The following is a 22,878-nucleotide window of genomic DNA, read 5'->3' on the forward strand; positions in this document are numbered from 1 at the left end:
TCTTTGTAGAGTTACACTGGTACCTTCAAATTATCGGCCTTCAGAGTGAAACTAACACAATTTCTGCTCTGTCACACAGTGAAAGCTACTTTTAATACTTTTAATTCTCTTATTATTTTTCACAGTTGAAACCCTTTTATTCCAAACATTAAAAAAAAATCATTTAGCCTTCTGTGATAACAAGTCAGGCATCTGAAAAAGAGTTTTGCCTTGACAGAATTATAATGTAAGGTATCTGCTTTTGTATTCTTACTAAAAGAACACCAGCACTGAATATCTTGCAATAGTTTGCTGCTCAATTGATTTTTATACTAAACACACATCCACATCTTAATGATGACTTCTCAAAGTGAAGTAAAGTCAGAGTCTACGATCAAGGTCTATGGCAAATCCAGTGAAAGGTATGCAAGAATGCTACATTACAACTAGCATGAATTGAAAGTATAAACTCAGTGTCAAATTAGCGGTGACTTTGACTATGTATTTTTCTCCAACTCAGAAATTAGTTCTCACACATCAGGCCATGAAGTGGATTGAAAAAAGAAGATGGGCAATATTACTGATGTTCAAAAGTGAAGCCAAAGTGTTTTAAAGTACCAAAACAAGTGGCTACTGGAAAGATCATAGAGCTGGCCTCTTTCATTATAAATAGGACACGGGTCAACCCAGACACCAGAACTGCATAACCATGAATATCTACTTTAAACAAAGCGAAAAATGCATCATCAATGCAGTATATAAATGCCCATCATGGTGATATTAACACAGTTTATTATCATGTTTACAGATGGTTGGTCACTGTTTTGGAACAACTGTCCCAAAAAAGCCAGGTGTGAGTACACCTAACGCCTGAAATACACCAGATATGTCTGCAGTGTGACTCCGTTGTGCCGTGTCTTGACTGCATTTGTCAACTTACCCCAGCTGCATGTTCAGTCCGACAAGCACCTAGAGTCACAGACTTAGGAGTTCCCGCGCTTCCCACTCCACTGATAAGTCTCTCTTCCTTCATGTTGGGCTATAAAACCTCAAACCTGTTGACTCCTGGTCTGGCTCTGCTCATTATGTCCGTTAGTCATTGTAGTCAAGCTAAATACGAACTGATTTTGACACGGTTTTTGAAAGTCACTCTGTGTTTTTAGGTAGTTTCCATCACAACTCCCCGGCCCACTTGATCTTCCCTACGCTGAATTTATGCGTCACGGCACCGTGTCTGTCAAAAATAGGATGGCTGTGAATTACCTGCAACAAGACGGACCAGCCACGTAGAAATACTGCAACAGAACAGATCCTGTTTAAGTTTACAGATTGACTTGAATGAAATCTATTTGATCTGTTTGCCGTTACAGAACGCAGACACACCGCAGACGCACCCGGTGTATTTTAGCCATAATGGTGTGACTAATATACCAATACAAAACACTGGGAGAGGCATTTTAACACATTGTAGATAATGGAGTCAACAAAGTGAGGTTGGCCTATCTTGCAGTACCACTTCTAAAAGTGTAAGGTCGTATTCATATTGTTAAAGGAGGTGAACCTAGTGGTGACATGGTTGATGGAAAAGATTTTGTATTATAAGACAATCAACCAGCAGAGGGCAGTAGCGAGAGTATCAGCTAATCAGTTGTGGACAGTTGGTCTAATGACTATCTGCTCCAACCATGGGCTGAGCTCCATTACTGTCCTGATAGAAAGCAAGACAGTGACAATAGACTGTTTTGGAAACAGCTACACATCTGCATAGAAACTGCACATTGCTGAATGCAAAGAAACCCCCAGTCACAGACTGTCCTCTACAGCCTTTCATACTTCATATTCTGAAATTTACAGAACTTGACAAAAGTTTTGAAACTTGCTCAATCATTTCAGCAGTTTTTCATGAAAAAAGGTCAAACCTTTTTAGGTTCTGGCCTTTTTGATATTAGAATAGATTGCTTTTTTCCATGGAATATATGAGAATAAATGGACGATTATTGAGTTCAGGGCTTTTGAAAAACAAGTTTGAAGAAATTGCTTCGACCTTTGTGAAACTTTGATGAATATTTTTCAGAATATTTGACAGTTGTGGGATGAATGTAAAAATAATTGGCAGATTGATTGAAATTAAAAATGATAAGTAGTTGCAGCCTTGAATATTGGAGTTGAGTTAAATCTTCACTGGTTATAGTTGCTTGAAAATGCATTAAATGACTCTTTTAATACCTGTCAATTCATCTTAAATAACTAGACAGCCTGTTTCTTCTTAAAAGTGTTTTGAATTTAGGTTTAAGAAAAGATAAATTTATGACCTTTTAAAATGTGACTCATACTTTTAAGGCATGCACCTTTAAAAACCCAGCATAGCTTTTCCCTCCACACAGAAACAAAGACATTATCTCTGGCTCGACTCAGCCGGCAGGTGCAGATAGGAGCTGCTGCTGTCTGATGGAGACAAAGTGTATAAATGGCAGCTGGGATTTTAAAAATCATTCCTGACTTTGATTGAAAGCTGATTCCCTTATGTGAACAGTCTCTATGTCGAAGAGGGAGAGCACTGAACCCTGCCTTACCTCGCTGAAACCTGCCGCTCTGCATTTTCACATTTCTACTCGACATGAAAAGTCTAACTGCTCTGACTTTGTAGTGGCTGTCGAGCCATCAGTCGTCTTTTTGTGTCAATTTAGAAACATATTCAGCTGCTGTCTTCACTCATTATGATTTTTCTGGACAGGAGAATAATTCTTGCTTATTTACGTTTCTTCTATAAATTAAAAGTAGTATGATCTTTCTTACTTTGTAAAGTCACTTCTTATTCTAACAGCTGTCACTGCCTGAGTAACTGTCTCCTGTGTAACTATTTCTAGTTCTTTACCTTCAGCTGACAGTACGTCTGCTTTTATTCATCACATCTTGACCTGACCCAAAAGCTTCAGAGCTAAATCATCAACTTCAAAAGCTTCTCACTTCAACGTATAACTTCTTTAATCTTAGCAATGTCAACTGTTTGTTGTATATCAGCAGAACTTCTATCTTAATACAATTCCATTTCCATCCAATTTTGATGTCTTTTTCTTTTTCTTTTTGCCTTAAAGGTCCCATATGATGCTCCTTTTCTGCAGTTTAATATGGATCATTGATGTCTCCATGAAATGGTAGTAATATGTTTTGGTCCAAAAAGCCTATAAATCAAGCACAGCAGCATTGTTTCCAGGCTCTCATAGCCCCTCTGTTCAGAACGGTCTGATTTAGTGGGCGTGGCCTTCATATGTAAATGAGCCACCGCTGATACCGCCCCGCTCTTCAGCGTCACTGAGAGCGGCCCCACGAGCTCTGAGTGCACAATGTTTAGAAAACAGCGAAGCTCATTTACCGTAACATTACAGGCTAAAACAACAGCAGCTAAAGTTAGCATCCTGAAGCTAACACAGAGACAGGGGGGACACTGAGGAAAAGCTCTTCCATCTGCTCCACAGCACACAGCATCTAAAATACTCACATTCCCAGGGTCCGAGGTTTGTTGGTGGATGGTTGGTAATGCGCCTGGATTCAGGACCAGTCTATTCGTTAGCCCTCTGTTGTACTGTCCAAAGTTGGAAAAGCAGTCGGCCGTGAAGTGGCTAGCACACACATGCACAGTTTTACTGAGTGTAGCTGGCACATTTCCTTGATAAATGAACTCTAGCCACTTAGTCTTGTCTTCTTCCGAGATGGGAAGCTTGTGCATGGAACTATGTGGCTGTTTACAGCCAAAAACAGAGCAGTGATGGCTCTTCAACTTTGACATTCTCCTCCCTGCAGTGGGGAGGGGGATGGGGGTATCTGCTCCGGTGGACCAATCAGGTCAGACTTGCTCCTGATTGGTCAAAAAAGGGAATCGCTGACGTTGGCAAATCCCGGAAATTCCAAACAGCTCATTTTAGGTCAGGATTTTACGTTCACAAGCACTACTAAGAACAGGTTTAGTCATTAAATATCACATTTTGTGGGCTGGGAGGAAAGCTAAAGACCCACAAATTTCACTAAAAGACTTAATAAAGTGATTTTTGCATAATATGGGAGAATTCAGAAAGTCTTATGGTCTTCAACAATGATTCGGCTTCATAGAGTTTTATCTACTCATCTATTTTCACAACCAAAAATCTCTGTTGGCAACCGTATCACGATTTGAGTGCTGCGCCTGTATGCTTAGCTTGCTGTGGTATCTCAAACCTGAAGTAATTCTGCTGTTTTACAAGTAATTTCTTCACTCTTCCTATGCCTTTATTGTGGAGAGGACAGTGTATAGAGCAGGAAACAGGTGAAGTGTGGGAAGAGAGTTTTAGAATTCACAAAGCACTTCAAAGAGAACAACCACATGTCAAGGTGAATATTAAGAATCTAAGGCTTTCCAGTTACCTCAATCACGTCCGGAGCTTCAAAAATGTGTCCAAAATGCTAACACAGCTCAGTTTCATTACGATCTTAATGCATTTAAATAACTCAATTCCATTTCCTTTGAATTTTTGGCCTGACTTTATCTACTTTGACTCTTGAAAGGAGAACTTGAGGTACTTAAGCTCATGTTTCAACATAACAGACAGCAGCCAGGCTCCCTCTTATGACAGGAACCCATTCAAATTTTCACACCCCTCTGTTTCTGAAATGAGGAGAATGTGTCCTTCACGAGCATCAGATGTCTGTCTGCCTCCATCTGGAAGGTAAATAAGTTAAAGTTATTGTAGGAAAATAGACTCATTTACTGCAAATGAGTCGGAAAAGAATACAGCTGCTCAAAAAACACATCAAGGTTTTGTTGGAGAGATGAGTGCCCTGTGGAGGAAATGTCTCTGTTCTAGTAAATCTCTGAAATTGCAGCACAAACAGCAAAAACTGCAGACAGGTTCAGACTTTTATAAACAGTCTGTTTATGTGCCGGAATACGCTAAATCATAATAACTACCATTTCATAAGTCTCAGATCTGAATAAACACCTCATGTTCTAGTGTGTTTTGATGCATACATATGACTGGATGACAACACTGTTAAAACATGTGAAAGTGTAAAATCTGACAACCCAAGGACAAATGTGTCAAAGACAAAGAAATGTGATGGAAAACAACAGGGTTATTAACAACATGAGAAGTATAGAAAAAAAGCTGCATAAGTAGTGAAAGGTACTTCTTTCACATGCTATGAGGCCAAGCTTCATGCTAGCTTCAGCTTACAGGCAGCTGCTAATTAGCTAAAGCTAACTACATTAACTACATGGCAGTATCTGTGTCTGATCAGACTATAAGCAGATTTTGAAACTTGGGCACATTATTCTAATATATTAATTGAACATGAGGCAGAATACAATTTGACAACAATCACTGAACCTACTCTATACATTAATTAGACCTTAGAAGGAGGTGTGTGTTAGCTAGAGCTGACAGGCAGCTAAATGGCTTGAGTGGGTGGTGAGGCAGACAAAATTAGAAATAATTGACATTTGATTTGAAAACACTCCTTTATTTATTCCTTTATTGATTGATAAAGTAAATTAAATGGCAAATTGCTCATTAGCTTTTTTAACAGGTGTTTAAAACTTACAGTATCAACATAGATAAAGACTCACTTTGGCTACAGTCAACAGGCAGTTGCTAGCTAGTTAGCTAAAGTGTTTTACCGCGGGATGAGATGGAACTGCATTGTTTACATTTGCTGTATCCAGACTAAAGGAGTTGGGCTTTGGTAACAGGCAGCTGCTAGCTAGTTAAGTGTTTTTTTATGGCAGGAGATGGTGAATCAGCAGAGTATTAAGTTGTTTATTTGGGTTTCAAATTCAAGTTCTCAAAATGTATTCCCTCCCCCTCCCCCTCCCCTTTATAGTGTAAATATGGATTAAAACATAAGATATGATCAGGTCAGATGAGATACTCCTTTACTCAAGATTACAAGAATATATAAATAGAATAATATAAGTGTCAACTAGAAAAAAATGTCCATTGAAGATGACAGTTTGGCTATAATTCTTTGGTTAGCTACCCCTTCTGTTTCAGGACTGAGTTACCTTCTTTGCAAGTTTGTTGAGTTTTACTCTCCTGTGCCTTGTTTGCCTAGAGAAGGTGAAATCCTTCATATGTTGTGTTGGTGTCCGGTGTTAGCTCTGTTAGCCATGCTTCTGTGACTAGCATGATGCTACCTTGCCCTCTGGTATTCCTTCTGGTGCTGGGTATGGGATATTTTATATTCCTCATTAGAATGGATGGAGGAACAGGTCTATATCGTCTCTTTTTAGCTTACACCCCAGTACTAGCATGATCAGCCTCCATCTCTTCAAATCACGAGGAACATTGGGCCTAGCACCAGCTTTTAATTAAAGTCGAGTGCACATCTTAGTTTTTATTTTTATTTTATTTTATTTTTATTCGTTTTATGTGTTTTAATGTATTTTAATGAATACAGACAGACCATTGCTTATGTTTTAGATATTTTAAGCCATATGTGTTGTGTGTGTTTGTACAGCACTTTGGTCAACTTCGGTTGTTTTAAATGTGCTCTATAAATAAAGTTTGAGTTGAGTTGAGTTGAGTTAGCATCAATATGCTACAGGCTGCTAACAACCGAAATATCAAGTTTAAACAACACAACCTTTAGTTGCACGCAGGATCTCCGGACACACACACAAGAACAAGAAAAGTAAAAACACCACTGCAAACGTAATCAGTTTGGTGTGCATGGCCAAACAAATTGTTGTTAAGTTTTACATTCAGGGCTGAGACTTAACTGTATAGTAAAGATATTTTTATCCCTCTTTTCTTCCGTTATAATATTTTTTTTACCTTGATAAAAGAAAATGTACTATAACAATCCAGTCTTCCTGTCCCCGTGTACATCTGTAATTAAAATCCCAGTGGGAGGAGGGAACCTGTAATCAAACACCTAATCAAAACTTCACTTAACTTGTCTCTGTGTACAGATCTCACGCATCTGTTCAGCCCTGTCATAGCTAACAGCCTCTCCATGGTGATGTCTACTTCCACTCCTCCCTACTTGGAATAAAAGAGGAGCCTTTCTCTCTGTCTCTCTCTGAGTTCAGCTCCATGGCTACTCACCAGAACACGGCCCAGTGAATGGATGAAAAGCCAAGCGTGTCAGTGACAGCTGCACCAAAGACCCTGTCTGCATTTTTAGCACTTTTTTTTTCCCCCATAGCAGAATGACCCTCCTCTCTTTCCATCCACTTCCCTCCTTCTCTCTATCTGAGCTTCATGTATGTTTAATTTAATGACTCTGAACTCCCTGCTGGCTCAATAAATACCTTTTACTTGCGGTTAAATTCATGATGTATGTTGGAGGTAATTATTATCGAATACATGATTTACACAGCAGGAGGGATTTTTAAGTGTATATGTGCTTCTTTCTTGTGAAACATCAATTTCCCAGCAGGAAACAATGCTGGAGAGCCGTCGTTTGTGTTCCACGTTTTTATTTTTGGGTTGTTTGTGAAACACATTACACCACCTGGCTCCCAGAGACCCCGTAAAATCCACTGATTCAGCCGTGGTGGGAAATATCTTGAGGGCGATTGTTGATTAAGGGCTCTTGTAGCTGGTTTGGTGCTCTGGATCCAGTATTGCTCATAGGTTGCCTGTAGGTATGGGCTTTTGTATTCATTTTGGATTGTTCGTGAATAGGAGGAATTGTGAGAAATACAAAGCTTGAGATGTGTAACCTGGAGTTTATTTTTTTCTGTTCAAGGATTTTTTTGCTTTTACTGGGAGTGTTCGAGGCTTAAAGAGGAACAAAACTGACTCTCCAGCATGACTTTCTGGAAGGATAAAGTTGGAAAAATAAAAACCCAAATGCTAAAACATTTTGAACACCGTCTACTGTAGTTCCAGTGATTTGACGAGCATGTATCAGCGCATGATACGGCATCTTTTTTCCTTTCACCCCTTCTCCCTCGCTACAAGGTAAACAAGCAAACACAAAGCTAACAGGCGGGTCCCTGGAGAACTGCCTGCATACAAAGCGATGATAAGTGTCAGCACTGATTTCAGAAAGGTTCGTGTTTAGATCCGAAGCCCCCCTCCTTCACCATCCCTCAGTGTGCCTTTGAGCTGCGGCGCCTCGCCGCCTGCTGCTACGCTCACCCCGAGGGAGGCAAAGAAAAGAATTACAGAGGAGGAGTTCTTTTCTCTCTTTCTTTTTCTGCAAGTGAAGCAACTACGGTAAAAGTAATAAGAGTTGAAACTTCAAATAGCACCTGAAAATGAGCAGTGACGGTTTTAAAATGGGTTAGATTAATGGAAGAGGAAAGTATTTGACCAGGGTACACTTTTAATAAGCCCTGCCAAGCTATACATATTTTATGTAGTCCTTAATGTTGATGAGATTTAGAGATGGAATACGTGCTGCCGTATTCTGCCAGGCTGAGGAAGTGGGAGAAGAATGAAGCATAATAACAACCATCATCTGAGAAATAGGTTTAAACTTATGTTTTCCCATCTTTCCAAGTGTGTAGGTCAACTCTGTCCTAACTCAATATTTTTTTCCTCTGTCTTAAACTCTCAACAGCTCATCAATAGTTCAACATACAGAGCGATAGGATTCATTTCTAGACCAACTCGCTTAGAGCCACACTGCCCACTTCCCCTCGTCCCTTGCCATCTTGTATTTCAGAGTCATTTCAATAAAAACGACCCCCCACAGGGTTTATTTCTTAACAGCATATCACTCTTTAATTTGTGTGAATGATTTCTGCATACCAGTGAAGAAAGCTGTTAAAAAGTAGTGGCACCAGAGTGCTTTGTGCAGCACACTGAATGAAAAATGCTTGAAAAATTAATTATTTGTAACTTTTGAACTTTATACTTGCCTTTATTATATACATCTTATATCCATGTACAAACAAAAGCTGTCAGTTACTAGTCAAATAGGACTCCTACTCACCATAGGAGGCAGTAGTGGTTCCTTATGTTGGTTATATGTTCTGTGCTCTGTTAAAGTCCCTGCCTCATTCCAAGGAGGCACATTGAAAGACAGGGTGTTCCCAGAACAAGGCCCTGGCCATACCATAAAATATAACCTAATACATGCAGTTATTTACTTGGCATGACAAATGTCAACCTGCTTAAGGGCTTTTTGATGTCTATAGCTGCAGCAGTAGAGGCAGTGTCAGCTGCACTGTAAAAGCTCGGGATACGGAGGAGGGGACATGTAATCAAACACCTAATCAAAACTTCACTTAACATGTCTCTGTGTGCAGATCTCGCGCATCTGTTCAGCCCTGTCATAGCTAACAGCCTCTCCATGGGGTTATCTAATTAGGTACTTTTATAGGTACTGGCCAAATTCTGGCAAAAGTACCAGGTATCAATTCATGTAAATCAAAAGGTGCCATGTTTAGGTACCTAAATGCATACTTGTGACTGTGAGGGAGGGAAAGAGTGGGCGATTTTCCATGCTGGACATAAACACAGCATTGACAGAATAGAATAGAATAGAATACAAAATACTTTAGTTATCCCCGAGGGGGAATTCAGGAGTCACTGCAGCATTTAAGAAAACAAAAGTAAGAAAGAGTATAGAAAGTGCAAAAAAAGTCCATAAGAAATCAGATGTCGACATCCAGCCCAACCACTCTCCAGCCCAGCCAGTCTCCACCTCCACAGGGTCCAGGACTGAGCCTCCCCAGCAGTCTGTTCAGTCTCTGTCTCCTGGATCCTGTCTGCTCACAGCAGGCGAAGCTCCTCCAATGTGGGGCCTGCGTCCGATGTCAGCTCCGTCAGCCACGTCCGTGAGCAGCACGATGCCGCTGGGTTAGCACAGCTAGCTCGTCCATCCCCCGGAGCTAGATCCCAACAACGATGGATGGAAGGACAGGTCCACGTCGTCACCTCCCAGCTCACATCCGAGAACCAGCACGTCGTTCTCACCTCCTCCTCCTAAGCTCGAGGGAAATCATCAAGCCCTACACTAGTTAGCGTTGACATGCTACAGACTGCTAACAGCTAATTTCGCATGTAAACAATGCAGCCATGGTTACATGTAGGATCTCCAGACAAACACAGGAGAAAAGTAGTAAAAAATATCGCCGAAGCCACAAAAAGTTTGGTGTCCATGACCGACAATGAACCATACAAAGTGATGATCCACTCCAAATACAAAAATTACGAAAAAGAGACGAAAAAAATTACAAGAAACGGACAAAGACGAGAGAGCTGCTGCAACAGGCAGCTACTTGGGCAGCGCCTAGCAACGGAAAGTAAGACAGGTTATTATTGACAGGTTATATATTGAAGAACAAATATGTTAAATTGAAAATAAATGTATACATTTTATTATTATATATTAAAAAAATGTTTTTTTGTACTACATGAACAAAAAAGTACCGAAAATTGGAACCATTGAGAACAGGTACTGATTGCCAGATACCAGGCATCAGTACGTTTAATTTGAAATACTGTGAAAGGTTTCCATCCCTAGTAAAAGCTGAAATCTCAGCATATGTTTACATGTTATTTTTAGTCGAAAGTGTCTTATTTGGCCAAATAATGAGCCTCATTCACCAGACTGGTCCAGTAAAATGTCTTGTTTCAGGATATCTGGGGACAAAAATCATACTCAAATTGCTCATAAAAAAGGATAGGATAGGAAAAAAATTCAAGTTACTTAAAATCAAATTAATGTGTTATAGAAAAAACATTGGCTTGTCCATATTTACTTAGATTTAAGTTTAATAAGAGAATTTAAACTGTTGCTTGGATTTTAATTTTTGCAATGCGTCTGACCCTGGCTCTTCAATTACAGCCACGAACAATCTCATCAAATGAAGTAGTTAAAGGCATACAGTAGATTATATTTGGTGGTATGTTCTGGGAGCTCCCTGCCCTTCCACATGCTCATGTGGAAAGCCAAAGCCCAAGGCAGGCAGAGCACACTACCCCTCTTTATTTGCAGACATGAAAAGCTAAGGCAGGGGAGGGCAACAGCAAAGACTCCTGGACAAACAGAACAGAGATAGCATGTCTCTGACAGTTTAGATAGATTTGCTATTTGCTGGTTGGATATGGAGAGGTTGTTTTTAAGGCTATAAAGAGAAATCAATGCTTTTACTGACTGTTGTTGAAACACTGGTTACTGATGTAAAACATACAAGTGGTTTGTGATTTTTTTTTTTCCAATTAAAAACTCACTAATGTGCAGTTAAATTGAAATCATCATGAAGACACAGATTTGGACTCTAATCCTCAGCTTTCCTTGATGACCATCATCTCAGAAATCATGTCAGAAAAGAGTTGAAAAAGAACCAAAGACCTTGCTGAACATCCCACAAAGTAGCCTTGACCTTTGACCTCTTTTGCATACTTTGCAACCCTTCAGCTTTGTCCTTCTCGTCCGCGGCTCTCTGCGAGAACAAAAAGCACTGCTGGTTGGCTTCCTCGTGATTGAATGTTGACTCCCCCCACCGTCGACAATTTACCTCAAGTTTGCTGCCCGACAGCGGGAGATGGTGAATAAACACGGCGAGCTCAGTATGCACGCAGAGAGAGGCTCGAGGACACAACCAATGCAATCATGGCGCTCGGAACGCAGCATCCATCAGGGCGTTGATGGATTCCATTAATAAGAGACCTTTGGTGTTGTATCCTCTGTTCGGTGTGTACTCCTTCAGTGCCACCGATATAATATTGACCTAATCATTCTCCACCCCTGCAGCGCTGGCTCACAACCTGAAATACCATTGTTATTTATCCCATAATGAGATGTTGACATTTACAGATAAATTGAAGGAAGAGTTTCAACAACAATCCTGTGTGAGTACATAGTAATATGGAAAGTGATGCTGTACAATAAACAACAAAGAGAGGGTGGTACATAATTGAAAAGCCCTGAACACAGCGTGTGCCAAGTCATTTGTTCTGTTTGACAATAAAAAATAATCCTAACAAGGGAAAATAATAAATTACCCAAACAAAATCTTTTCCATAAGCTGCTCTCCCTGCACTTTCATGCTCTTTAATGCTCAATCAATAGAACTTAGGTTATTAAAAATCACATCAAAGAGGTGCTTACAAACCATCAGACGACTCCAGACTCAAAGAGGAGTCCCCTTGAACCTTAATGTCACAAAATCCGAGAGGGAAAGACATGTTGATGGGCTGAATCCGGAGCTTCACTGAGGTGGTTAAAAGGCAGCATCACCGCTGCGTGGGCCGCTGGAGTTTGTCTGAACCAGGCGGGGAGCTGCATCTGAATTTCCAGGCGTGATTCAGCAGCATTGTTGTTCAAGGTTAGGAACTGACAACAACTCGGTTTGTTATTTTGAGGAACACAATTGAGGGACAGGAATGTGTTTGCAAATTGCGTTTCCCAGTGTCCTAGAAAATCTGACATCTGCCTGCAGCAAGACACAAAAGTATGTTTGTGTTTTAATGAGACAAAAGTCAAAACTTATTATTATATATTCACAGAGTTAGAAAAAGATGAGTCTGGTACATCTGTGTATTGTCAAAAACACTTAAAAGCAGAAATGGAGAGCTTGTATTTGTGTCCACTTTGGAAGCCAGTTTGGGTAAAATTGGTATTTATTGGCTAAAAATGTTTTAAAAATATCTGTTATCTCCCCAAAAACTTAAGATAATGATGGATGTCATGGGTCTAACTCCTCCTGTTCTGTAAAGTGAAGCCAAAATATTCTTTCTGAAGGGCATTGTTATCCTACTGGTGGTATGAGAGGTATTATCAATGTCCTGCCCCCTTTGCTCGCCAAGACACTTATTTAACATATATTTGGTTTTCCTCATAGTTTGTATAACAACAAGGACAAGCCTCAGTGATGTCATCCATCCAGTTGTAAAGCAGAGTTTTTAAGACCGTTGTTAGTGGGTTCCATATTGGAAAAGCTGACTTAACCCTAATTTTCAGTCATGCTAACATAATGCAAAGACATTGAATTGATGCAGGCTTTTAGCCTCTCTGCTAATGGCTTCAGTTACTACTAACGCAACTTGTAATTTTAATATCAGACCATAGACTAGGTGTTTTGAACCAGGCCGGAAACGTTTTTTGTTTGTGATGTAAAGATCAGCTTTTATGAATGGGTGTGTATGTGGTTTACAATTTATAATTTACAGTTTCATTTAGAAGATGCTTTTGTCCAAAGCAATGTACAACACGAAGAAGTTGGGGGTTTGATGCCTTGCTCAAGGGAATCTCAACAGTTCTAGAAAAATTATGCTAACACCTCTTCAGCTATCAGCTCACTTCCCAATCTTGGTCCATGCCTGGATGGAACCTGTGACTCTCTGTTTTACCAAGCTAAGTGCCTGTGGATGGAGCTACTGCTGTTTCTGGTGCTTCCAAAGCCAGCCCAAGTGGACACTGAAGGAACTGCAGGTTTTTTTTTTTCTTTCTTTTTTTAATTTTATTTTCTTTTACTCTTTATTACTTAGAGCAGGACAGTGGATGAACTAGGAAACAGGGTGACAGTGGGAACAAGGACTTTGGATTTTAACTTCAGTTGCCCACAAAGGTGCTAATCTTATTAAACTACATTTCCCATACACACCATTGTTAATCAGCACAATAACGAAAAGCTGTTATGACAAATAGAATGACTAAGAAAAGTTACCATGATTTGTATCTTGGTGTAAGTATTGACCCATGTGCCATCTGTTAAGAGGAGACAGGCTTTGGGACACACACCACTTTGGCCTCACTTTTTGGTAGCTGGGATGCTGTACATTTTCCTACACAGCTTCTGGATGACACACACATATCCATTATTTCAGCCAGTTTTCTGCCTGTTCTAGTTTGTTTTTGAAGGTAACCATTAAAGAGGAACTGTTTCAGAGTGAGTAAAAATCTGCTTACAGAACCTCTCAGCATTTTTTTTTTTACTTCAGCTGAGTTTAGATTTCTTAAAGAAGTTATTTCCTCAAACAAAGATGCAGGATTTTTGCTGCTTCTTTGTCTGGTTGTCAGCGGGATGAAGAAAACAACTGCTGGCTGGGTTTTCATGAAACTTGGTGAGGGGCTGCAGCACAGGCCGAGGAAGGACCCGCTCAGTTTTGGGAAATGTCCAAGTGAGGAGCAAGCAATTTGGACAGAATCTGGATCTGACTCATGAACAAGAGATAACTTCCATTAAAGAAGAAGAAAAAGGACTAGCCAAACTCTAACTACAGTGCCAACGCTGTTGCCAACTCAACTCCCTTAACTTTTTTTTTTTTGCCTCGAAGCTTAGCAAAAGAGTCAGCTTCTGACATTTTTGCTTTATGATGGTTCTGTTTTGGCTGACCACTTCTGAAATCGAAAGCTTGTTTTGAACAGCAGAGATGACTATTGTGTGGATTTTTATTTAAATAGGGCATTTATAGCATCGCACTTAGAGCAATTTCGGCGATACTTTCTATGCTTTTGACACCAAATATCAAAAAACAGGAAATATATCAACTACAAAAATCCACTAAAAGCTCGCTCACAGGCCTTGCTGTTAATTGGGGTGTTATGTATGTTAGAGGTGATGGAGCAAAGACAGAAATGTGCACTTTACTAAACGCTGACAGTTGAAAATGGTCCATCTGTCCATCTTTGAATACCAAGAATGGCCTTCCTCTCAGATATGTGGCACTTAGTGTGATCACTCTGATGTTCGGCACTCTGAAGGGGTTGACGGCCATCAGACAGCTACGACTTCAAACAGGATTATTCAAGGTTGGCTCCGAGCATCAAGAGTTCTTTTTATAGAGCTGTTCAAGGACTTTTTTTTTTTCATTTTGAGTCGTACTTTGAGGAGGGGTCTTAAAGTCATCTTTACACTCATGAATCGCTCTTCTGGGAATAAAACTCTGCCATAAGAAGAAGGTTGTTGTAGAGACACGGCAGGTTCAGACAGACTTGACTGACTTCTTTGTGGGCCTGTAGATCCGTCTCTGAAACATTGTCTCTCTGACTTTTCTTCCTCCGCCTACAAACAACTCGATGTGATGACATGAACCTGACCCTCTTTATGTATGCAACTAGTTTTAGAGAGCGGTTACACAGCTGATATAGAGGCCGATCTTATAGTTTGAATCTTGATCTACTTTAATATCTCAGCTTATTTGATTGACAGAAACCTGTAAAACTAAATTCCCTGTGAGTAGTGGTTGACCCACGGCTTAAGGTTAAAGTAATCCTTACTAGTCAGCATGAGAGTTCCTCTGGACCAGAGGTGTCAAACTCATTTTGGGCCAGGGACCACATATAGCCCAATTTGATCTAAAGTGGGCTGGACCATTAAAATCTTAGTATATTTTCCTATAAATAATGACAACCCTGTTTTTCTGCTTTGTTCCTTTGTTTTAGTCTAAAAAATCTGAAAAAGTCATCCCATGGGTTAGATTGGGCAGATTTGGAACCAGGTCAGACAGTTTTGGTCCACATATGTTTGACACTAGAGATAGACCGATACAGATTTTTACAGGCCAATACCGATACGATTATTTGTCAAGGAGGCAGATAACCGATATTTGAAGCCGATACTAATTTGCAGTCAAAGTTCAAATATTGGTGTCAAAATTTTGAACAATACAAACTCCAACACTTAACTTAATTCAAATACCTTTAAGCGTGAGTTTATTAAACAGCTCCCAGGCTTGGCATCATGTTTTATAAAGTTAAATGAAGACTTATAAAAAATAAATAGCTTAAGTTTTCTACAGTAAATAAAGTTTTCCAAAACTTCAATGTAACCGCAATAACTGTAATAATTGCATTGCTGATTGGCTGTTCCCCAAGCCATGTAACCAGTCAGATGGTACTGTGGGTTGGACAGTGCTGGGGATTGAGTAGTGATTGTTGACAGCCGAGCGACAGCATCAGAGCCGCAACAACACAGTTTTCAATTTGTTTCTTGTCGGCCGTCGGATTTAAAAAAAAAGGCCGATGCTGATATGCCTCAAAATGCCAGAAAATCGGCCCCGATAAGTGGCCTGGCCGAGAATAGGTCTACCCCTTTTTGACACCCCTGCTTTAGACACAGTACACAGTATGTATGAATTTTTGTAGATCTGAAGGGTCTACAAATGTAGTACACACTACATATGTGAACTCTGCTGTTTTGGCTGATGCAGTCCTAAGCTCAACATACTTCTGCATCGATGTGTCTGCATCCCCCTGCACTACCCCTCCAAAACACCTGAGGACAGTGTTGTCTCTGTGATCGTCAGATTGAGCACATTATGGTATATTTTAGTTGATACATGATGCAGATTGTAAAAAAAAAAAAAAAATATTGAAAGGAAGGATCGCAAGGAAATGTCGCAGGAGATAAAATGTACAGCTAATGTTGGGCAAACCCAGATATTGACATTGTATACACAGGAAGCACCACCCTGCTAAGCGGGCCAATCACAGGGCTTGCAGTCCGTGTCATTTCAACATATGGTTACAGCGCGTCAGTTAGCTGCACGGAAAGGCCTCTGTGTTGCTTGCTGATGTGCACCTGTGACACAGGTTATGCCTTCTATATAAAAGGGAAGAATAACAGGAAGCTTTAAGGCCCATTTATGCTCAGTGTTACATACGGATCCAGATCTAGATCCAGATGGATTCTTCTGTCTTTGCTCTGTGCTCATTTCATCCGTATTTCTGCACGTTTTCAGAAAGCTAAATAGAGAAGTACCACCACAAACCGTGAGGGCAGCGTTGCTGTTCCTACCTGATACGTAACTTTAGTGGGACACAAAGAAGAAATAACAATGGCAAAACTTTTGCAATATATGTAAAAGCCTCTCCGACCACCACCTCAATTTTTTTTCTTTTATGCAAGAGGTACATTAGCAACACCTCTTCCACAGTTGCCATGTTTGTTTTTTGAGTTTGTCGTCATAAACTTTTGACTTTCGGCTGACCCTTTATCGATCCCCAGCGAGTTTACCTTTCTTAAAAACGATGAGTGTTGTCTTTAAAGATTCTCTCTCTTTTCACCAATAAGCAGCAACAGCTTAACCTTGCAGAGCAGATGGACCTGCCTGATTCAGTTTCTGAACTCCTGCAGGTCCATCTTGCCAGGCTCCGTTGACCAACGAATTCACTCGGCTAAATTCTGACCGGCCCAGTCAGGGAAGAAAGGCGGGAGCTGTGGGAGCAGACGTGACGTCAGCAGACTTTCGTACTTGTCAGCGTTCCTTTGATTCTTAAGTTAAATTTATAAAAACGGAAGCTGTCGTCTAACGCCTTTTTCACAGCTGTTTCTCGTGTTCCTGTAGTTGTTCATCTATTGTTTCTTAGAAGCATCAGCTCACATAAGCTACGTCGTACCGTGGCTTGATGTGGATTGGTCCGTGGTGAGTGTGTTAATCAGAACGGTGGTCCAATCACAAGCTGCGGATTTTTTTTGAAGTCCCGCCTCTGAAAACAAATCGGAAGAGCTGCTACCCAGATGGACTAGTGAAATATTTCCGTGGCGGATATATGAAACTGTTCGTCTGGCCTGTCAGGTTAGCTACAGCTGCGGAGCCTCTCCCCCTGTCACTCACACTTACAGCCTGCAGGTGTAGAGAGGAGCTTCTCCTGTTTGAAGTGGCTCAAGTCTTACACCTGCAACACAATGAGCCAAGGCCGCCTAAGCAGTCTAGCTCTGCTGGCCATTGAGAGAACACTGGTAAAATCCCTGGAAAAAAAACACCTGATTGGTACGACAGGGTCACAGATCATTTTCTTGAAAAGGAACAAAGGGTAGAATTTACGTTTAAATAAATAAACAAAAATATGATGTAGGCTGTAAGAAAATGAGCTTCCCCTCCTTGACTGACCAGCAGCCACCACTGAAATTAGCCAATAGCTAACTCTGGTACAGCTAAATGAATCAGTCTTGGATAAAAAAAAACAAAATAAAACAGTATATTGCTCCTTGTATGCAAACCATCTGCTTGAAATGAGATGTTCCTCTTAAAGATATTTTGATTTTAATAGCTAGATCTATTTCCAGTCCTGACAGAGACATGCTGTTGAGGCGTTGTGTAAAGACTTTCCATTTCTTCTAAATTATCCCTGCTCCTTTTCTTCATCAGGGCAGGAAACAGAGAAAAGGAGCACAGCTTGAAAACCAGGTCTGGCTTTTACTCAACAAAGCATCCTCTCAGTGCTCGGTCAAGCGACCATTTGAATATTGGATTCTTCAGTACCTGGGGCGAAGAAGTAGGCTCAGCTGACGTCATCACTTGAGAAGAAAGAGCAAACCAACATCAGATCAGAGGTCCTCCGCTCAGGCTGCAGTACTCAGCATAAAGTGTCTCTTTGTGCGGTTAAGAAAGTACATTTAAAAGCTTCTTTTACAAAATCTGGATTTTATCCTAATCAAAGGGAAAGGATGAAAATGACACCTTAAAATCTATTCAATAATTACCACACTTAGACAAAATCAAACACTTTTTTAAAAAAGCTGTGATAGGCTAATCTTTTTTTATGTGAGATGAGATGGTAAGTGCTGGAGGTTTAAATGGAAATTGCCAGTTTGATCAATTAGATAGCAAATCACAGCGACATTGCAGTAAATGGCCGTGTTTCACATTTATGCCATTATGTGGAGCTGAAATGCAAATCATGGGGGGATTTTGTGACATAATTAATTCATGAATAAATGGCGCATGTTTTGATCTTCTGATCTGATTTCAGATGTTTGTCCAACAAACATATTTGCCGGTACAGGGAAATTTACATGATGATGTAAATAGTTAATAATTCTCCCATTTTCATATTTCAACACCATTTTTATTGAGTTTCTCACATTATATTTAACAAAAAGAGCAACATGAATATGATGAAACACAAGCCCAGTTAAAGTTACAGTTTAATCAGTTTTGCTTGTTATCTCTGAATACGTAACAGTATCACCCGCAGATGTCTTATCTTTTTTTAAAAGCTTCTAGTGGAAGAATCCTTGATGGCTGAAGCCCTCAAGTTATCCTTTATTAAGTCCAGCTCTCACATATTGAAGAGATATTTCCTCTAACAGATTTGCTATAATATTTTTCCCCTTTTTGTTTGGCAGCTTCACTCAGATGTGGACAAAGGAGACGGCAAAGTGAAGTACGTGCTCTCTGGCGAAGGCGCCACCTCCATCTTTACCATTGATGAGAACACAGGGGACATCCACGCCACGAAGCGCCTTGATCGGGAGGCTCAAGCCTACTACACGCTACAAGCTCAAGCTGTAGACAGACTCACCAATTTGCCTGTGGAGCCCAGGTCTGAATTTGTGGTCAAGGTCCAGGACATCAATGATAATGAGCCCAAGTTTCTTGATGGACCGTACCTGGCAGGAGTACCAGAGATGTCACCCTTAGGTAAGCCTCCCCATTTGTCTTAAAGATAATCCCATCACGGCTCCTTTTTTCCTCGTACATCCTCCTTTTTTCCTCCTCCTTCTCCTCTCTCTGCCTTTCTCTTTGACTCGCCCTCGCTCCAAAATCTGCATTTGATAATTTTCCACCTCAGAGAATTTGTCTTCATCTCTTTTAGTCTTTCGGTCATTTCAGGGATCAGGAAGTTTTCAATATTAATTTGAATCCGGCATGTTTGCTTCGTAAGACTTGAAATCTGCTAATCACACAGGGGCTCAGTTCAAACCGCACCAAGTTCTGGCACATTAAATCAGGTCCAGGTTAAACCTCTTGGATTTTAGCATCCCTCCATTTTAATTTTTTACTCCAATACTGTATGCTAATACACAACAGCAGAGAGTTCTTCTTCTTGATGTCTCTGAACTTTTAAATCTCAGTTTTGTATTTTAAAAACATGATGATGTTCAAAGATTGAACTACCAGGATGCCCTTGGAACTTCTGGACAAGGCAATCCAATTATAAATATGTGAAGTGCATTTAACAGCTGAATGTCCTTCATGAAAGTAATTCAGAGTAAAAAATTGAACAGGTTGAAAAAGTGATGGATGTCAAAAAACTGATAGTCTAACAGAAAAAATGGAAGAAAAGGAAATGAAACATTTTCCATTTTAAAGGAAAAAATAATCACTTGAAGTTTTCAGCTCTAGATACACCTTATGTAGGAAGTGTTGTACTTTGAGCCCAAACACTAACCTTTGCAGTTAAGCTGGTGAACAGTTGAAGCTTTATACAGCTAAGTCTTATGGTTAGAACCGAAAGTTAGCTACACTGAATTTATAATCACTTGCAAATAATTATCCCCAGGGGATCATGAAGACGAGACAAGACTCCAAAAAGATTTGTGGGTACAACCTTTAAAACAGCACCACCTTAAATCTCAACCTACTGGTTGCACTTGGTTATATTAAACTAAATGTGGTCTATCATCAGGGGCTTCTGCATATCATAATAGACATTGCCATAGACTTTATACTCATAGATGCTTTATAGAAAAAAAAAAGAAAACTAAAAAAACTTTTAAAAAATAAAGACAATTATGTGTGTGTATGTATATATATATATGTATATATATATATATATATATATATATATATATATATATATATATATTATGAAGAACTTAAATATAATCCTCATGAATAATATTAGAACCCTGAAGAAAACCCCCAAAATTCAGAGCCTCCTCATGACACTTTGATGAAAGGTCATTTGAAATAGATGTACGCTCTACCCTCAGGGGATCATGATATCGGCACTGACTGATTTTGCAACTGAAGGCCACCCCCTAAAACCTCAACCACCTAAAACCTCAACCACCTGGCTCCACTTTGATGAAACCCCAAGAGAGTACTAAAGTTTGGATGATCTATCCTCAGGAGATTATGGACATTTAAAGATGAAATAATTTTATTTACAACTTCGAAGACAACCCTCTAAAACTGGAACCTCCTGGTGGCACTTGGATGAAAACCCAGGAGATTATCAAAGTTGATGTGAGCTCTCCTCTGGGGATCAGGTACGTCAGAAAAGACATAGATTTTATTCAGGACACTTAACAACCTAAAAACAAGCCTCTAAAATTATAAATCCTAAGGGGATCACAAACATAAAAAAAACATATTTATTTCTTTGAGCCTTCAAAACCTCCTAAAAATACCTTTAAAACTTCAGCCTCCTGGGGCGCTATGATCAAAACTCTGGTTATTACAGTTTATTGATTTGTCCTTTAGGGACTAGGAATGTCAGGATTGGCAAAGACTTAAGTCAGGGTTACTTAGCAACAACAAAACCCTCTAAAACCTTAACCTCCTGGTGGCGCCTTGGTGAAAACCAAGGCTGTGTCTGAAATCACTCACTATTCACTATGTAGTGCGCTACATAGTGAACACGCACTTTTGTAGTGCGGTCTGAAATCTGAGTGAGCATGATCATACACTATATAGTCTACGCAACGTATCCCACAGTGCATTCTAAAAAGTAGTGTATTAGCAATGCACACTATGTGAGCAATATATACCATCATGCATTGCAGTTCAAACAGAAGAAATGGCTAATTACATGATTACTGATTACATGAAACAACATTAAAAACTGTCAGAGAAAGACACTTAGCTCTCTGTTTATCTCTCGGATGAGTGCGTCTAGCACTTTCAAGCAGAGAAACAAACAACACAGACTAAACCACCAGTCGTGGATGATGCATTCACTGGACCTTGTAATTCTCAGACACAGCACAAGTTGCTGTGTGAATATATGGTTTATTTATTCAAAAATAATAATGCAATAAATGTTTTCACTATATTTGGTTTTGCGGAAAATACACTAAGTATAATATTAGTTATCACTAAAATACATAAACAAAGCACATCCCTCTGAAATCTCAACCTTCTTTTGGCTCTAAATTAAAAAGATAAGAGGTTGTAAAAGTTAGTGTTGTCTTTCCTCAGGAGATTATAAACATCAGAAAGTACATTGATTTCACCTACAACTACTTTAGGACCTTAAAATCCCTGTAAAATCTTAGCCTCCTGGTGGCACTTTGATTAAAAACAAAGAAAACTTTTCTCAAAGTTAATATTTCTTTATCCTCAGGGGAGTATAATCCTCAGCATAGACACAGACTTTTGATACAAAATGAAAACAAACCAAAGAAAACTCCTTAATTTCAACCTCTTGGCAGTACTTTAAAAACACCGGGAGATCACATCAAGGTTAATGTGGACTATCCTCAGGGGAGACTGAACATCAGAATAAGTCACTCATTCATTCCTGGATACTGTACAATCTCAAAGAAAAATTTGAATCTCTAAAAATAAATTCTCCTGGTGACACCTCGATATCTAGTCATGTGATTATCAATATTAAAATGATCTGTCCTCTGGGGAACATGAATATGTACATAAATATTACAAACCAATCACACCAAAAGTTTTCAGACACTGATACTGAACTCAAACTTGTTCAAAGTGATGAACTGCTTGCATGACTAAAAACATCTTACAGCTGTGTTTGTCGCTTCAATTACTGCAGACACATTTCTTTTATCTCTGTTTGAAATGCGGTCCTGGAGGAATCTATAACATCAGAGCCCGTCTTCATGTGGCTGCTGCTGCTGCTGCCTGGTCAAGATTTCCTCCAAGGTTCTGAACGGGGTCATGCTTTAGCTGAAAATGCAAGTAAATGCAAATGAAGCCACGTCAACATCCTGAGGCTTTTTTTTTTATTTGACTAAGCAGGTGTTTGGAAAACAGCTAGAGCGAAACAGAGAGACGTCCATATTGATAAGCCATGATCTGTGCGACCTTTGTATGAAACACATGGAATCTCGCCACATAAGACGGATTTTATTTCTTTGTTTTCAGCATTACTGCTTTTATATTCTGTTATGGTCAACATGAAATGGGTGGCACCCAGCGTCAAATGCATCAATATGGCTTTTTATTTTTGTGCTAGACTCCGTGTTGTGTAATGTGAGGTCTGATGTGCCCTGATTTACATATTTATCACCTCACATATGCCAGCACAGACCTTAAGGCT

The 22,878-nt window shown here is 39.8% G+C and overlaps 1 protein-coding gene across 1 annotated transcript in view; it reads left to right on the forward strand.

The window, feature by feature from the left end:
* The window catches only part of LOC141807321 (cadherin-7-like), a 165,926-nt gene that overhangs the window by 53,703 nt on the left and 89,345 nt on the right, over window positions 1–22,878 (forward strand). The window contains exon 4 of the mRNA XM_074693242.1: window positions 18,989–19,283. Coding sequence (XP_074549343.1) covers window positions 18,989–19,283 — 295 coding nt within the window. The remainder of the gene's footprint in view (window positions 1–18,988; window positions 19,284–22,878) is intronic.

The sequence above is a fragment of the Halichoeres trimaculatus genome, unplaced genomic scaffold, assembly GCF_033239565.1.
Source record: "Halichoeres trimaculatus isolate MK-OKI-2021-1 unplaced genomic scaffold, fHalTri1.1 fHalTri1_scaffold_18, whole genome shotgun sequence".
Classification (NCBI taxonomy): Eukaryota; Metazoa; Chordata; class Actinopteri; order Labriformes; family Labridae; genus Halichoeres; species Halichoeres trimaculatus.